The sequence below is a fragment of the Salmo salar genome, chromosome 23 (assembly GCF_965601325.2).
Source record: "Salmo salar chromosome 23, fSalSal1, whole genome shotgun sequence".
Classification (NCBI taxonomy): Eukaryota; Metazoa; Chordata; class Actinopteri; order Salmoniformes; family Salmonidae; genus Salmo; species Salmo salar.
Window position 1 is genome coordinate 46,080,149 of NC_138313.1, and position 16,194 is coordinate 46,096,342.

The following is a 16,194-nucleotide window of genomic DNA, read 5'->3' on the forward strand; positions in this document are numbered from 1 at the left end:
GACCTGGCCAAGATAAAGCAAAACAGCAACACAGAGTTACACATGGGATAAACAAACGTACAGTCAATAACACATTAGAAAAATCTGTATACAGTGTGTGCAAATGAAGAAAGGAGGTAAGGCAATAAATAGGTCATATTGGCGAAGTAATTACAATGTAGCAATTAACACTGGAGTGATAGATGTGCAGATGAGGATGTGCAAGTAGAAATACTGGTCTGAAAAGAGCAAAAAAACAAAAACAAATATGGGTATGAGGTAGGTAGCCACAGCTCGGTGCGCTCAGTGCAAGCTCCCAGCAGTTGCCGTGCTAGAGTGGGCATTCAGCCAGGAAGGATTGTGCTGGCTCAACGTTCCAGGTCTCCGGTGCGTCTCTTTGGCCCAGGTTATCCTGCGCCAGCTCAACACACGGTACCCCCAGTTCGCCAGCACAGCCCAGTGCGGCCTGTTCCAGCTCCCCGCATTTGCCGGGCTACAGGGGGATCCAGCCAGGACGAGTTGTGCCAGCACTGTGCTCTAGACCTCCGGTGCGCCTCCACGGTCCAGTGTGTTCTGCGTTGGCTCTATGCACAATGCCTTCAGTGTGCCTTCATAGCCCAGTGCGTCCCGTGCCAGCTCTCCACACTCACCGAGCTAAAATGGGCATCCAGCCAGGGCCGGTTGTGCCAGCCCTATGCTCCAGACCTCCAGTTCGTCTCCCCAGTTTGTTGAGACCTGTTCCAGCTCCACGTAAGAAGCCTCCAGTGATGATCCATGGTCCGAAGCCTCCAGTGATGATCCATGGCACGAAGCATCCAGTGATAATCCATGGCCCGGAGCCTGTAGGGATGATCCATGGCACGAAGCCTCCAGTGATAATCCTTGTCACGAAGCCTCCAGTGATAATCCACGGTGCGGAGCCTGTGGTGATGATCCATGGCATAGAGCCTGTAGTGATGATCCATGGCACGGAGCCTGTAGTGATGATCCATGGCCCGAAGCCTCCAGTGATAATCCATGGCCTGGAGCCTCCAGTGATAATCCATGGCACGAAGCATCCAGTGATGATCCATGGCCCGGAGCCTGTAGGGATGATCCATGGCACGAAGCCTCCAGTGATGATCCATGGCACGAAGCCTCCAGTGATGATCCACGGCGCGGAGCCTGTAGTGATGATCCATGGCACGGAGCCTCTAGCTACGGTCCGGAATCCCCAGCGGCGGTCTCCAGTCTGGAGACTCCAGCGGCGGTCGGCAGTCCAGAACCTCCACCGAGGGTTCCCAGTTCAGAGCCTTAGGCAATGATCGACGGTCCAGTTCCTCCGGCGACGATCCACGGTCCGGTGTCACAAGCGGAGGGATCAGTGGGCGGAGCGGGGGCTATGCTCCGAACCGGAGCCACCACCAAGGGTAAATGCCCACCCGGACCCTCCCCTATAGGGAGTTCAGGTTTGCGGCCGGGAGTCCGCACCTTTGGGGGGGTACTGTCACGCCCTGACCTTAGAGAGCCGGTTTTATTTGGTTAGGTCAGGGTGTGATGTGGGGTGGGCAATCTAGTTTTCGTATTTCTTTGTTTTGGCTGAGTATGGTTTCCAAACAGAGGCAGCTGTCTATCATTGTCTCTGATTGGGAATCATACTTAGGCAGCCTTTTTCCCACCTGTGTTTGTGGGTAATTATTATTTCTGTGTGTTTGTGTGCGCCTCAGTTGCGTCACGTTCGATTCTGTTTAACTGGTTTTTGTTTTGTTCAGTTTCACTTTAATAAAGAATGTGGAATTACCAGCACGCTGCACCTTGGCTTATCTATGACAGGGAGTTTGAGGACAGTGAACGTGACAATTTAGTTCAACTACCACCAAGATACTGCAAAATGCAGTTCCTTTACTAGTTGAACTACATGTAGTTCTACTCCCAAACACTGCAAAACAAAAATAAGTCACAAATAAATGTAAAAAGGAGCTAGTCTTGATAAGAATTGTATCGGTTGGCTTTAAATTGGGCAGTCCAAGCACAATGACGACTGCTTCAGGTAAACCTGTAACACAGGTAGTCTCACAATACACCTATACATACGTATCAGCATCTCTGTTCGTACATTTTTGTTCATTATTTCTGTTCGTACATTTTATTTTACATCCTCCGCCATCCATAACTTCAACTTCAACTGTTGACAACTTCAACTCCAATTTATTTTAACAGTTTGGAAATGTTCACCAGTACAGTAAGTATCTGTTGTAAACTAGTGGCATATCATTGAAATTTCTCTGTGAGGTGGTTTCCATCCTGGTACACGTGGAGGTAGAATACCCCGTTGACTAACCATGCTTAGCCTCTGCTTCATGACAGATACTACTGATGAATGTTGTACAGATATGTAATGTAATTCAGTTGACATCCTAGCTACAGTACTCTGATCTGATGGTTCTTATATACATCTGAATATTTCAATGATTCAAATGTTTTTTAAAGGTTTGGCAGAAGCATGCTTATCGTGTTAAGCAGACCAGCTTCTGTGATTCACTCTTCTATATTACAATACAGCTTTTTTAAAAATAAATGATCAGGTGTTTAGATTTGGCCTTGTGTGATGTTCCTGTGAAGAGAATTGTGTGTTTCAGTCATCATAGTCAATCCCAAAAACTAACTCAGAGCTGGGACTGACATACTTAGCTTCATGTTTTACAGAGTTTGTAGTGACAATATAGGTCTATTGTTCTGACAGTAAGTGTTGAGGCTAGATACTGCTGTTTTATAACAGCATTGTGTATGTTTGGTTCAATGCAGCCAATGTTACGTCTCCATTGCATGATATTCAGATATATGTTACTGTGTATTATACTATATACAGCAGCGGAGGCGTAAGCAGTGGAGGCTTCAGAAGCGGAGGCACCAGCCGTGGAGGCGTCAGCAGCAGGAGCAGAGGGGTCAGCAGCGGAGGGACCAGCAACGGAGGCGTCAGCAGCAGGAGCAGATGGGTCAGCAGCAGGAGCAGAGGGATCAGCAGCAGGAGCAGAGGGGTCAGCAGCAGGAGCAGAGGGATCAGCAGCAGGAGCAGAGGGGTCAGCAGCAGGAGCAGAGCGGTCAGCAGCAGGAGCAGAGGGGTCAGCAGCAGGAGCAGAGGGATCAGCAGCAGGAGCAGAGGGGTCAGCAGCAGGAGCAGAGGGGTCAGCAGCAGGAGCAGAGGGGTCAGCATATACCTCCTACCTGTGATTTGTGTCTGAATAATGACAAGAAGACTTACATAGTCTTCAAACCCTGTGGTCACCGGCTGTGTTTGGAGTGTGTTCACATGTTACCTCCTGGAACTGAGTATCTCAACTGTTCATACTGCCTTAAGTTTGTTCAAGGCTTTGATTTCCCAGGTCTGTAGTGACGCCTCAAGCACTGCGATGCAGTGACATAGAACAGTGCCCCACTCTGGAAGCCCCAATGCATACCTTTTAACAATTTTTTTCATACTAGTACCACATGGGAATCAAACCTCTTAAAGGGGCAATCTGTGTCTGCAATAAATATAAAGAGAGTTACACACGCTATATAAATGTACCAGTAATCTATTGGATAAACCACCGTTTCAGCATCACTGTGTCTTCTTCAGGGTGATGTCATGAATGTGTGAACCAGGTTATGTAGACAAACAGTGCAATTAGTGCAACCAATGACAATAGAGAGGAGTGTGTCATAGTAATTAGGGTTGTAATTAGGGTGATGAGGATGACAAAGTGAATCTGTTAAAAGACAATAGTTTACAGCATGTTGAATTTCTCAGGCTGTTGTTTTCAATATCATATTGCTACATATTGTACATAGTATTAACCTCAACATACAATATTATTTCATTTAATATACAGTATTTCATTGTTTCCTTTTCACTTAATCTTTGTAACACGTAATCTTTTGGTTCAAACATAAAGCATAACAAGCATCATCAACGAAGGGAACATCTTGGGCGCACGCTGATAAACTGTGGACATAATATGTTAATTTAAAAGACTAATCTGTGGAAATAATATGTTAATTTAGAAATGTATAAAAAGAGCATGAGATCAAAGTAAATATTCAGACCATTAACCCCTTTAGTTAACCCTTTTTCTAACCTTAACCCCTTTAGTTAACCCTTCCCCTAACCTTAACCCTTTTAGTTAACCCTTCCCCTAACCTTAACCCCTTTAGTTAACCCTTCCCCTAACCTTAACCCTTTTAGTTAACCCTTCCCTTAACCTTAACCCTTTTAATTAACCCTTCCCCTAACCTTAACCTTTTAGTTAACCCTTCTCCTAACCTTAACCCTTTTAGTTAACCCTTCCCCTGACGTTAACCTTTTTAGTTAACCCTTCCCCTAACCTCAACCCCTTTAGTTAACCCTTCCCTTAACCTTAACCCTTTTAGTTAACCCTTTTTCTAACCTTAACCCCTTTAGTTAACCCTTCCCCTAACCTTAACCCCTTTAGTTAACCCTTCCCTTAACCTTAACACCTTTAGTTAACCCTTCCCTTAACCTCAACCCCTTTAGTTTACCCTTCCCCTAACCTCAACCCCTTTAGTTAACCCTTCCCTTAACCTTAACACCTTTAGTTAACCCTTTTTCTAACCTCAACCCTTTTCCTAACCCTTCTCCTAACCTTAACCTTAACCCTTTTCCTAACCCTTCCCCTAACCCTAACCTTATTGAAACAAAGATGATTAATGACTACATGAAAAGAGCAGTAACTCCCATCTCCTACTCACCACCAGTCTAGTTCTCTCTATTAAAACAAAGATGATTAATGACTACATGATAAGAGCAGTAACTCCCGTCTCCTACTCACCCCCAGTCTAGTTCTCTCTATTAAAACAAAGATGATAAATGACTACATGATAAGAGCAGTAACTCCCATCTCCTACTCACCACCAGTCTAGTTCTCTCTGTAAAACAAAGATGATTAATGACTACATGATAAGAGCAGTAACTCCCGTCTCCTACTCACCACCAGTCTAGTTCACTCTGTAAAACAAAAAGTCATGAAGAGCAACACAGAGACGATTTTATTCATTTGCTTCGTTGACTTTGTATTCCAAGCACTCCAAGCACCTAGAGTGCAAAATGAGGTGTGTGAATATGAAGTAACATATAATAACATTCTGAGAAGCAGTTGATTTAAAAGAGCCATGATTTATTACAGAAAAAGGGTGATATCCAAATCTGATTATGTTATATCATATGATCATTCTCTTTGTACATATTCTGCTATGCTTTTCCATAGGGATGAAGTGATAACAGTGTTCAGTATTGACATACCTCATGTTAGACAAATGGATGACATCATATAGATAGGAAATCTATGGTCTACTGTGCTTCCATCAAACACCTTTAGGGGCCGTTTCAGGGACACAGATTCAGAGACACGTTTCAGGGACACAGATTCAGAGACACGTTTCAGGGACACAGATTCCTAATCCATTTTTTTAAATGGAGATTCTACATTGATCTTGCTATTTAGTCCAGGAGTAGTCTTAATCTGTGTCTGGGAAACCGCCCCCTGAAGGTGCAAAAACATTTTTTTTGTGTGCTGCAACAACTAAAATCATTCTCATTTCCATGTGACCCACCAGATTATTTGATCTTTGTATTTATATATTTTTATTCATCCTTTTTAACCAGGTGAGTTCTAAAATAATATCAACAAAACAATATTTCCACCCAGATTCCAATTTCCAGTCTTTGGGCTCCTATTTAATCCGCATTGTGGAAATTCAGCTTAAATTCAGCTTTACAGCGACACCTCCAAAACATCAGCTATGCGGGTGTCTGCTATCGCCCGTTAACTCTTGATCTGATTGAATCTAGGCCTTAAGCTTCACCAAGAAAGGTTTCGCTGCGTCCGTCCCAGAAACACTAATAAGCATTATGATGACATATGAAAACACAATGCAACAAAATGCTCTTCTTTACAACATGTCTTTGGAAGAAAAGTCAGCCTCGTACATCAATCAGGGTATTATACAATCAATCAACAATCCATTATCTTGACTGAGAAACATCATGTATGATCAATCATGATGAAATAAGAAACTATTTTGTTGTTGGACAGAATAGTGACATGTTTTCCAAGACACTAATCATTGACTTATAGACTTGACACAGGTAAGCTCTGATTAATGCAGACTCAACACTAAAAAACACTCATAATCAATATCTCCTTTGGACACTGTTCAAGATGGATGCTGTAGTCATGATTACGACATGCATAGATTTCAAATGACCAACCACATCGAAGGGAAGGTGTTTTCAGTCCAATCACATCAAAGGGAAAATGTTTGACCATTCCTCAGCCAATCAGTCCCAAAACAAAACAATCCTCAAAAGAATGATCAAATGTGTAAATGTATGATGAGACTGTGTCTTGTATTTACAGAGCCTTCAGAAAGTGTTCATACCCCTTGACTTATTCCACATGTTGTTGTGTTACAGACTGAACTCAAAATGTATTACATAGATGTTTTTCTCACACATCGACACACAATACACCATAATTACAAAGTGAAAACATGTTTTTTAGACATTTTTACAAATGTATTGAAAATGAAATACAGAAATATCAAATTTACATAAGTATTCAGCGATTACAGCGATTACAGCTGTGAGTCTTTCTGGGTAAGTCTCTAAGAGATTTGCACACCTGGATAGTACAATATTTGCACATTATTCTTTTTAAAATTCTTACATTCTTGGAGGTCTGTCAAGTTGGTTGTTAGTCTTTGCTATACAGCCATTTTCAAGTTTTGCCATAGATCTTAAGGCAGATTTAAGTCAAAATTACAAGTCGGCCACTCAGGAACATTCAATGTTGTCTTGGTAAGTAACTCCAGTGTATATTTGGATTTGTGTTTTAGGTTATTGTCCTGCTGAAAAGTGCATTTGTCTCCACTGTCTGTTGGTAAGCAGACTGAACCAGGTTTTCCGCTAGGATTTCGCCTCTGCTTAGCTCTATTCTGCTTCTTTTTATCCTAAAACACTCTCTAGACCTTAACGATTACAAGCATACCCATAACATGATGCAACTACCACTCTGCTTGAAAATATGAAGAGTGCTATTCAGTGATGTGTTGTGTTGGATTTGCCCCAGACATAACGCTTTGTCAATTATGGTGCCACCAACCTCCTGTGAACAGGATGTTTTGTAATATTTGTTAATCTGTACAGGCTTCCTTCTTTTCACCCTGTCATTTAGGTCAGTATTGTGGGGTAACTACAATGTTGTTGATCCATCCTCAGTTTTCACCTATCCACATCCTTTAAACTCTATAACTGTTTTGAAGTCACCATCGGCCTCATGGTGAAATCGCTGAGCAGTTTTCCTTCCTTTCTGGCAACTGAAGGACGCCTGGATATTTGTAGTGACTGGGTGTATTGATACAGCATCCAAAGTGTAATTAATAAGTTCACCATGCTCAAAGGGATATTCAATGTCTGCTTTTATAGTTTTACCAATCTACCAATAGGTGCCCTTCTTTGCGAGGAATTGGAAAACCTCCCTGATCTTTGTGGTTGAATATGTGTTTGAAATTCACTGCTGGACTGAAGGACATTAGAGATAATTGTATGTGTGGGGTACAGAGATGAGGTAGTCGTTCAAAAATCATCTGAAACACTATTATTGCACGCAGATGAATCAATGCAACTTATTATGTGACTTGTTAAGCAAATGTTTAATCCTGAACTTATTTAGGCTTACCATAACAAAGGGGTTGAATACTTATTGACTCAAGACATTTGAGCTTTTCATTTTTAATTCATTTGTAAAAAATTCTAAAAACAATTCTACTTTGACATTATGGGGTATTGTGTGTAGGCCAGGGACACAAAATCTAAATTGAATCCATGTTTAATTCAGGCTGTAACACAACGAAATGTGGAAAAAGTAAATGGCTGTGAATACATTCTGAAGGCACTGTATATGAGGAAACAAATTAATATTTAGCAAATCATGTTTTTAACTGATGTGTTGGACAGTGTATTCTGACAATAGCAACAGTGATATGTATAAAAAAAGAAATAAAATATTCTTGACTATACATGGATGTACTGACTGTATGTGGTTATTTTCTGATGATGATTATAATATAAACTCTGATTCTCTATATGTGTTCATTTGATACAATAAATTAACAGCTTTTTTTTACTTTAATTTAAGGTGCTTAAGCAACTGACTTATAAGTGTTGGTGCATCATAGTCATGCAAATGCAGGAGTGCAAAAATATATATTTTGAAAAAGCAAATGAATGTCTATTGATAGCAGCTAAGAAAATATGATACAAAGTTAAATCACCTGTCAAACATTCAGAGGACAGCTGAGGAAAAGTGGATTTTTTCTTTTAACGTTCATAGATATATGATTTCTAGATTTCTGGGAAAAAGCCCATCAGAACAGGGGAGAATGAACAGGAATACTGTTCTTGTAATTATTTTTCTATGGTTACATTGCCTCGATTGCAGGTACAGAGAGGTGAACGTCATGCTGGTCGATTGCATTCAGAATCGCTACAAAAAATATTATACACAATCATAGATAATAATAATACATTTGAAAAGAATATACATAGCAAAGTAAACTGGAAAAAAATAACACATTTATAGAAAGTAAACAATATATACAATACATGGAAAAGTACATTGGAAAATGATAACAGTTGAAAGTAATTTACAATACATTTACAATAAATTCAAATTTAAATAATTAACAATAAAAGTTAGTTAAATAATTTACGATAAAGTACAATTTAATTAATAAAAGTAAGTTTAATAATTTACAATAAAATTAAGTGAAATAATTTACAATAAAAGTACAATTTAAATAATAAAAGTAAGAGTTTAATAATTTACAATCAAATTAAAAGTTAAATAATTTACAATTAAAGCACTACTTTCATAATAAAAGTAAAAGTTAAATAATATACAATAAAAGTACAAGTGTAAAAATAAAAGTACAAGTTAAATAATTTACAATAAAAGTAAAAGTGACTAAGTTCTCTAAGTTCAACTTTTGTTTATAATGAAATAGGGCTAGGTCACCTCTAAACAGAGTTATATTGTTGTTTATAATGAAATAGGACTAGGTCAACTCTAAACAGAGTTATATTGTTGTTTATAATGAAACAGGACTAGGTCACCTCTAAACAGAGTTATATTGTTGTTCATAATGAAATAGGACTAGGTCACCTCTAAACAGAGTTATATTGTTGTTTATAATGAAATAGGGCTAGGTCACCTCTAAACAGAGTTATATTGTTGTTTATAATGAAATAGGGCTAGGTCACCTCTAAACAGAGTTATATTGTTGTTTATAATGAAATAGGGCTAGGTCACCTCTAAACAGTTATATTGTTGTTTATAATGAAATAGGGCTAGGTCACCTCTAAACAGAGTTATATTGTTGTTCATAATGAAATAGGGCTAGGTCACCTCTAAACAGAGTTATATTGTTGTTTATAATGAAATAGGGCTAGGTCACCTCTAAACAGAGGTTGTTTATAATGAAATAGGACTAGGTCAACTCTAAACAGTTATATTGTTGTTTATAATGAAATAGGGCTAGGTCACCTCTAAACAGAGGTTGTTTATAATGAAATAGGACTAGGTCACCTCTAAACAGAGGTTGTTTATAATGAAATAGGACTAGGTCACCTCTAAACAGAGTTATATTGTTGTTTATAATGAAATAGGGCTAGGTCACCTCTAAACAGAGTTATATTGTTGTTTATAATGAAATAGGGCTAGGTCACCTCTAAACAGAGTTATATTGTTGTTTATAATGAAATAGGGCTAGGTCACCTCTAAACAGAGTTATATTGTTGTTTATAATGAAATAGGGCTAGGTCAACTCTAAACTACCAAACCAAAGTAATCAAAATCCCATTTCCTAAATCTATCATATTTTGTTTATCTCCAAAGTGCCCAATCCAAAAGGAAAGAGAACGTGTGATTGACTATCTTAACATGTTGGATAAGGGAATGTGATCTTGTGTTCCCGTGTGGCTCAGTTGGTAGAGCATGGCGTTTGCTACGCCAGGGTTGTGGGTTCAATTCCCACGGGGGACAAGTATGGGGAATGAAATGTATGTATTCACTACTGTAAGTCGCTCTGGATAAGAGCGTCTGCTAAATGACTAAAATGTGTAAAATGTAATCACGGTTCTAGCAATGTCAGGATTGTGGGTTTGTTTCCCTGCTAAATATTATTATCTTATCCTACTGGTAATTTCACAGATGGTATGTGTTTGTCATGCTCCTGAAATGCTTGTCCTGGAAATCCTCAGGGTTAAAACCACGCTGCTATATTCCAGATCTTTCAGAACATTTCAGAATATCACAATCGACCACCAAGAAAGGCAGCATCACAAAACTCAGTCTAGGGTATGTTACATTGCGACGTCCTCGTGATTTTTGCTTAGGTTCAGCGGAACGTTCTCAGAACTTCATATTGTTTGCTCGGGTACAACTAAACTAATTCCTGTGAATTTATGTTGTTTTTTTCCAAACAAGAGAGAATGTTATGATCTGACTGTATTTAATATTTGAGCTCAATTTAAGAATGAAAACCGAATGATATTTGGAGCGCTGTTAATGTATTTTGGCATGAAAGTATGAAATATGAAGTATAGTGCCTGGACGTTCCTCTCTGATGCCCACGACATCCAAGCTACTGGTATGTCTAATCTGACCCAGTGGGTCCAGGTCAAAAGTAGTGCACCCTATTCCCTATGGGCCCAGGTCAAAAGTAGTGCACCCTATTCCCTATGGGCCCAGGTGAAAAGTAGTGCACCCTATTCCCTATGGGTCCTGGTCAAAAGTAGTGCACCCTATTCCCTATGAGTCCAGGTCAAAAATAGTGCACCCTATTCCCTATGGGTCCTGGTCAAAAGTAGTGCACCCTAATCCCTATGGGTCCTGGTCAAAAGTAGTGCACCCTATTCCCTATGGGCCCTGTTCAAAAGTAGTGTACTACCAAGGGAATAGGGTGCCATTTGGGATGCATCATCAGCCACATTCTGAGTGCTTCCTGTAGCCAATGAGAAGACAGATTCTCTGCTTCCAGTACCCAGTGAGAAAACAGATTCTCTGCTTCCAGTAGCCAATGAGAAACAGATTCTGTAAATGGAAGAACAGATTTGCCAGTGCACTCACTGCCCTCCAGTGTCTGTACAGTATAGTTCACTACAGGACTCACATGTTGCTGTTGGGTTGGTTTTCTCTACTTGCAGAGCTATCAACAGAGGAAAATAAATGCCAGAATTTGGCAGTTATATTTTCCTATTTTTCTCATCACAACATTCCTCCAAACAAAATCCTTGGGGGACAGACAGTTCAGTTTGTTGTTGTAAATCATACTGGAGAAAAATTACAAGAAACATTTTCTTGCACGTACAGTAAAGCATTTGCAGCACCAACAGGCACGAGTGATGTTTGTGACACATTTTGTGGTTGGTTAAAACTGTAGTAATATCCACACACCATATTCACATATTAGCATCCACAACTCAAGACACAGTCAAGCTCAGCAATATTATAAATAAATGTCTAACATTCAGCTCACACAGAATAGAAACGGACTGTGCAGTAAACCAGGCATCAAGACAGGGACTTTGTCTGTCCAAGAAATTACAAAAACTAAATGAACCATGCATTTTACATGATTTAAATAGAGATAATTAAACCTCTATCAAACTTCTGAATGGTAACATCTTCCCAGATATGCTGCAGTTCAACAAATGAACCAAAATGCTTTAAAGAATCAGCATGCTTTGAGGGCAATATTACTTACAGTCATTATGCATAAACAACATTATTATTGTCCATTGTTATTTTTGGTAGACACGTACATACGTCAATAGAATCACTTAAGCAACAAGAGGAACCACTATCAGTGCCACAGTACAGTAGCACAGTCAGACAGCCACATAGGACAGTGACTGGCCTATACCAAGTCCATGGAAGACAAACACAGAACACACAGCCGTGTTGTGAGCTGCACCGGACCGGACCGGAGTGTCTTATGTCATAGCAGGCTGCTATAGGCTAGCTGCCACATAGAGAAGAGCGACGTAGAAATAGAATGACATAGAAAGGGACAAAGGCCCTCAGACCACAGCAATTTGACGGGTGCACTCAATATGGCCGCCAGTCTTGTCCACCCATTATGGACCGTTGACTTGAATGGGGACATCCGTTCTAGTCATTCTGTGTCTATGGAGAGTGCTATGAGAGTGAGACGAGAAGAGAGCAGACAGTCAGTAGTGAACTGATCTGCAGCCCTTGTTCTGCATAGTAAACATTACAATTGGATAGGTAGGTCTCTCCCCCCATTCGTATTCAGGACATGACACAGGACAGGCGTGACAGGGAACAGACAGGGCCTAGGGTTCCTGCTGGATGGAGAGCTGAAAGGGGAGGTGGGGGACAGTAACAGAGATGGGAGCAGGGGACAAAAACGGGGTACAGGGAAGGATGGTGGGAGGGCCTCAGGTCTGGTGACAGAAGAGGGCCTCTTTGGTGTGTAGAAGGGAACATGTGATCTGAGTGCATATGTTGGTGTGTGTGTGTGTGTGTGTGTGTGTGTGTGTGTGTGTGTGTGTGTGTGTGTGTGTGTGTGTGTGTGTGTGTGTGTGTGTGTGTGTGTGTGTGTGTGTGTTTGTGTGTGTATGATTTAGGTGTGCAGACAAGGTACTGTATGTAGTACAGGGACATAACATAACATGACTAACACTAAGGTGCAGATGAGGTACTGTATGTAGTACAGGGACGTAACATAACATGACTAACACTAAGCTGCAGATGAGGTACTGTATGTAGTACAGGGACGTAACATAACATGACTAACACTAAGGTGCAGATGAGGTACTGTATGTCTAACAGGGACGTAACATAACATGACTAACACTAAGGTGCAGACGAGGTACTGTATGTAGTACAGGGGGATGTAACATAACATGACTAACACTAAGGTGCAGACGAGGTACTGTATGTAGTACAGGGGAATGTAACATAACATGACTAACACTAAGGTGCAGACGAGGTACTGTATGTATAACAGGGACGTAACATAACATGACTAACACTAAGGTGCAGACGAGGTACTGTATGTAGTACAGGGACGTAACATAACATGACTAACACTAAGGTGCAGACGAGGTACTGTATGTATAACAGGGACGTAACATAACATGACTAACACTAAGGCCACTCGTGGTGATATCTCCTGCCGTTCTTCTTCCTCTCTTTCTGCAGGTGCTCCAGCTCTGCTTCATACATCATCTCCTGCATCAGGTACTTCTCCCTCCGCATGCGGTCACACAGACTCTTGGGCATGTCTGGGATCAGGTACGCGATGAACGACTTGATACCAAACACCAGGTGCTGAGGGAGGAAATGGAGAAAGAACAAGACTTTGTTGTCCATTGTCATTTTCAGATCACAGAAAATCAACACAGGCAAACATAAACTCCCTGATGGGTTTTAAGGGATAGGTTCCTTGCTTAAGGGAACATGGGCAGGACATAGCATCTGGGATATCTAGAATCCCCAGAGGACTGGTAAACCTCAGGTTGCAAGCCAATCTCTCTAATCTCAGCAGTATGTGAAGGTACAGTGTCGGGGAAAAGTATTTGCCCACTTTCTGATTTTCAGGTCATTGAATCATACTGCCTGAAACACCTAATGAGTGTCTGAGACAGAGACAGAGATCAAGACAAACAGACAGAGATCAAGACAGACAGAGAATGGACGTGCTGACGTACCTCGAAGACGATGATAAAGGCTAGTCTTGCAGCCAGGACGTGCCAGAACTGCAGAGTGAAGTCGTATGGTACTGGGCTCCAGGGAGAGGCTCTGTAGTCTCTGTACCTGCAGTATCTACTCTGCTCCTCACTAACGTTCCAGCGCACGCCCATGTCAAACACCGACAGACTGCTGTTCATGTAGCCTTGCAGACACCTGCCAGGGAGAGAGACGGAGCTCAGAAACCAAGACAAACCGGAAGACATGAACCAAGGAACCAAATGTTGTGTGCGCTAACTAGCTGTCACAAGAGACTAATGTTGCTGTAGAATGGTCTGCCCATTATTAATACAGGGTTGGGTAGGTAACTTTCTAAATGCAATCCAGTTCCTAGTTACTTGTCCAAAATTGTAATCATTTATGTAACTTTTTGGATTACCTAAACTCAGTAATGTAATTCCATTTTAGATTTATTTCACTTTAAGAGGCATTAGAAGAAGACACAAATGAATATCACCACCTGAACGACATCTATTGCATGATAAATCCATTTTAACCTGTCTGGGCTAGGGGGCAGTATTGTACCCGATTTAAACTGGTTACTACTCTTGCCCAGAAACGAGAATATGCATATAATTAGTAGATTTGGATAGAAAACACTCTAAAGTTTCTAAAACTGTTCAAATGGTGTCTGTGAGTATAACAGAACTCATATGGCAGGCCAAAACCTGAGAAGATTCCATACAGGAAGTGCCCTGTCTGACAATTTGTTGTCCTTCTGTTACATCTCTATCGAAAATACAGCATCTGTGCTGTAACGTGACATTTTCTAAGGCTTCCATTGGCTCTCTAAAGCCGCCAGAAAGTGGAATGGGTTGTCTGCTGTCTCTGGGTGTCACAAGTGTTGTAGTGGAGAGAAGACCAAGGCGCAGCGGGTATGTGGATACTCATATTCTTTTAATGAAAACACACAAAGCATCCACAGGGAAAACAATAAACAGTACTCACGACAACAGGAACAGTTTTGCAGGCTCACAAAACGCAGTGCAAAAACAACTACCCACAACCCCAAAGAAAAACACACACTACTATATAGGACTCCCAATCAAAGGCAACTCAACACACCTGCCTTCAATTGGGAGTCCAATCACCAACACAACACTTAACACACAAAAACCCTGCCACGTCCTGACCAAAACTAATACAATTGCTCCCTCTGCTGGTCAGGACGTGACAGTACCCCCCCCCCCCCTCAAGGTGCAGACCCTGGAATGCACCTTAAAAAAGAAAACACAAAAAAATCCCCAATACCCCAACAAAACCAATAAACAATAACCCCTAAACAATAAGGGAGGGAAGGGAGGGTGGCTGCCGTCAACGACGGCACTGTGCAACACCCTCCCTCCCCAACCCACCTATCCTGGAGGTGGCTCAGGTGCGGGACGTGGACCTCACTCCCCCTTCGGCGTCGCCCACTTCGGTGGCGCCAATAGCTACGCCGGGCAGACGGGCCACTCGGGCTGACCCTGGCAGACGGACCACTCGGGCTGGGCCGGAGGACAGGCAGGCCACTCGGGCTGGGCCGGAGGACAGGCGGGCCACTCGGGCTGGGCCGGAGGATAGGCGGGCCACTCGGGCTGGGCCGGAGGACAGGCGGGCCACTCGGGCTGGGCCAGAGGACAGGCGGGCCACTCTGGCAGCTCCGGGCAGTCGGGCCACTTTGGCAGCTCCGGGCAGTCGGGCCACTCTGGCAGCTCCGGGCAGTCGGGCCACTCTGGCAGCTCCGGGCAGTCGGGCCACTCTGGCAGCTCTGGGCAGTCGGGCCACTCTGGCAGCTCCGGGCAGTCGGGCCACTCTGGCCTCTCCGGGCAGATGGGCCACTCTGGCAGCTCCTGACTAGCGGGCAGCTCTGGCGACTCCTGACTGGCGGGCAGCTCTGGCGACTCCTGACTGGCGGGCAGCTCTGGCGACTCTTGACTGGCGGGCAGCTCTGGCGACTCTTGACTGGCGGGCAGCTCTGGCGACTCTTGACTGGCGGGCAGCTCTGGCGACTCTTGACTGGCGGGCAGCTCTGGCGACTCTTGACTGGCGAGGCTGGGCTGACGCACAAGACGCCTGATGCGTGGGGCTGGTACCGGACGTGCCAGCCTGGAGACACGCACCTCCATGCTAGTGCGTATAGCCGGAAACACCGGACCGTAGAGGCGCACTGGCGGTCTTGAGTGCAGGGTTGGCATCACCCCTTCAGGCTCGATGCCTACTTCGCCCTGGCACATGCAGGGCGCTGGTAGTGTGCCTACCGGCCTGAAAATCCCAGGCCTCACCACAGCCCCAACCCCAAAGCACGGGACCTGTCCCGTCTGTCTCTGCCCTACAAGGGTACGGGGAGCTGGCCTGGGGCTCCAATCTCGCCTCGCCAAATAGCCCTTGTGCCCCCCCAAAGAAAATCTTGGGGCTGCCT

The 16,194-nt window shown here is 42.8% G+C and overlaps 2 protein-coding genes across 2 annotated transcripts in view; one reads left to right on the plus strand and one right to left on the minus strand.

The window, feature by feature from the left end:
• The first annotated feature begins 2,027 nt into the window (after positions 1-2,027).
• On the plus strand, positions 2,028-6,470 carry LOC123729880 (uncharacterized). The gene is made up of 2 exons (XM_045706455.2): positions 2,028-2,200; positions 2,828-6,470. The coding sequence occupies exons 1-2, from the start codon at positions 2,186-2,188 to the stop codon at positions 3,347-3,349; spliced, it is 537 nt and encodes a 178-aa protein (XP_045562411.1). The 5' UTR covers positions 2,028-2,185; the 3' UTR covers positions 3,350-6,470.
• Positions 6,471-9,599: 3,129 nt separating this feature from the next.
• The window catches only part of LOC106584753 (anoctamin-3), a 143,874-nt gene continuing 137,279 nt past the window's right edge, over positions 9,600-16,194 (minus strand). The window contains exons 25-26 of the mRNA XM_082968260.1: positions 13,754-13,949; positions 9,600-13,373 (exon numbers count right to left, since the gene is read on the minus strand). Of these exons, the coding sequence (XP_082824386.1) occupies positions 13,191-13,373; positions 13,754-13,949 (379 nt within the window). The 3' untranslated portion in view covers positions 9,600-13,190. The remainder of the gene's footprint in view (positions 13,374-13,753; positions 13,950-16,194) is intronic.